The 1332-nt window shown below is 49.7% G+C and overlaps 1 protein-coding gene across 1 annotated transcript in view; it reads right to left on the minus strand.

Annotated features, from left to right (window-relative positions):
* The window catches only part of AP2S1 (adaptor related protein complex 2 sigma 1 subunit), a 15477-nt gene that overhangs the window by 10471 nt on the left and 3674 nt on the right, over positions 1-1332 (minus strand). The window contains exon 2 of the mRNA XM_003799543.2: positions 624-773. Within this exon, the coding sequence (XP_003799591.1) occupies positions 624-773 (150 nt within the window). The remainder of the gene's footprint in view (positions 1-623; positions 774-1332) is intronic.

Genomic DNA, 1332 nt, shown 5'->3' on the forward strand with positions numbered 1-1332 from the left:
CAGCTTGAGGCTCTGTCTCAAAAAAAAAAAAAACAAACGAAAAAAACCACATCTGGGTAGTGGCTATATGAATCTCTCTCTTTTTTTTTTGGAGATAGTCCTAATTCTCATTTTGTTGCCCTCGGCAGAGTGCCATGGCATCACAGCTCACCACAACCTCAATCTCTTGGGCTCAAGAGAGCTTCTTGCCTCAGGCTCCTAAGTAGCTGAGACTATAGGAGCCCACCACAACACCCAGCTATTTTTAGAGACAAGGTCTCACTCTGGCTCAGGCTGGTCTCAAACCAGTGAGCTCAAGCAACCTAGCTGCCTCAGCCTCCCAAGTGCTAGGATTATAGCCATAAGCCACAGCACCTGACCTGCCTATATGAATCTTCAACCCACTTTTCTCTTATTGTACTAATTTGTGTATTTGTAATTTTTCACAACAAAAAGTACCAGGAAAAAAAAGAGAGAGAGAGAGAAGGAAAAAGGCTAAATGCATGTTGCATGAAAATGACTGACTACAGTATAGGAAGGAGTAAGGTCTGAGGGATTCTTATAATTAGAAGTGGGACAAGAGGTGGGAAAAGAGAGGTCACAAGGAAGCAGGGTGTATAGGAGGCATGTAGGGGGGGTGTCACCTCCACGAAGTTGGTGTGTTTGGCATCTCGGACCGTGACCACAGCATGCACCTCCTCGATCAGCTTCTGTTTCTCATCGTCATCAAACTGCATGTACCACTTGGCCAGGCGTGTCTTGCCTGCCCGGTTCTGGATGAGGATGAAGCGGATCTGGGGGGCAGGAGGAAGACGAGGAGGAAGTGAGAGACACAGGGAAGGCCTAGCCCAACAGCCCTACCCAGACCCCAGACCCCAGACAGGGCCTCCCAGCTGCCTGCCTTCCAGATGCCTGGCCACACTCTGTCAAAGTGGAGTGACTTCCCTTCTACTGAGTGAGTGACTCTGGAGTCAGCTCCAAGTCACCCAGGCTCCACCACCTTTTGTCCACCACTCTAAACTTCAGTTTCCTCACCAGCAAAATAAGTTTCCCAAGAAGATTCATCTTGCCAGAGTTTTCAAGGTTAGATAAGTTTATAAACCTAGTCCAGTGGCTGGTATGTAGCAGGCACTCAAAAAGTGTCTGAGTTGGCTCGGCGCCTATGGCTCAAGCGGCTAAGGTGCTAGCCACATACACCTAAGGTGGCGGGTTCAAATCCCCAGCCTGGGCCTGCCAAACAACAATGATGGCTGCAACCAAAAAATAGCCGGGCGTTGTGACGGGCACCTGTGGTCCCAGCTAAGGCAGGAGACTCGCTTGAGCCCAGGAGTTGGGGGTTGCTGTGAGCTGTGA

Source organism: Otolemur garnettii, unplaced genomic scaffold, assembly GCF_000181295.1.
Source record: "Otolemur garnettii isolate 467f Iridium unplaced genomic scaffold, OtoGar3 scaffold00152, whole genome shotgun sequence".
NCBI classification, from domain to species: domain Eukaryota; kingdom Metazoa; phylum Chordata; class Mammalia; order Primates; family Galagidae; genus Otolemur; species Otolemur garnettii.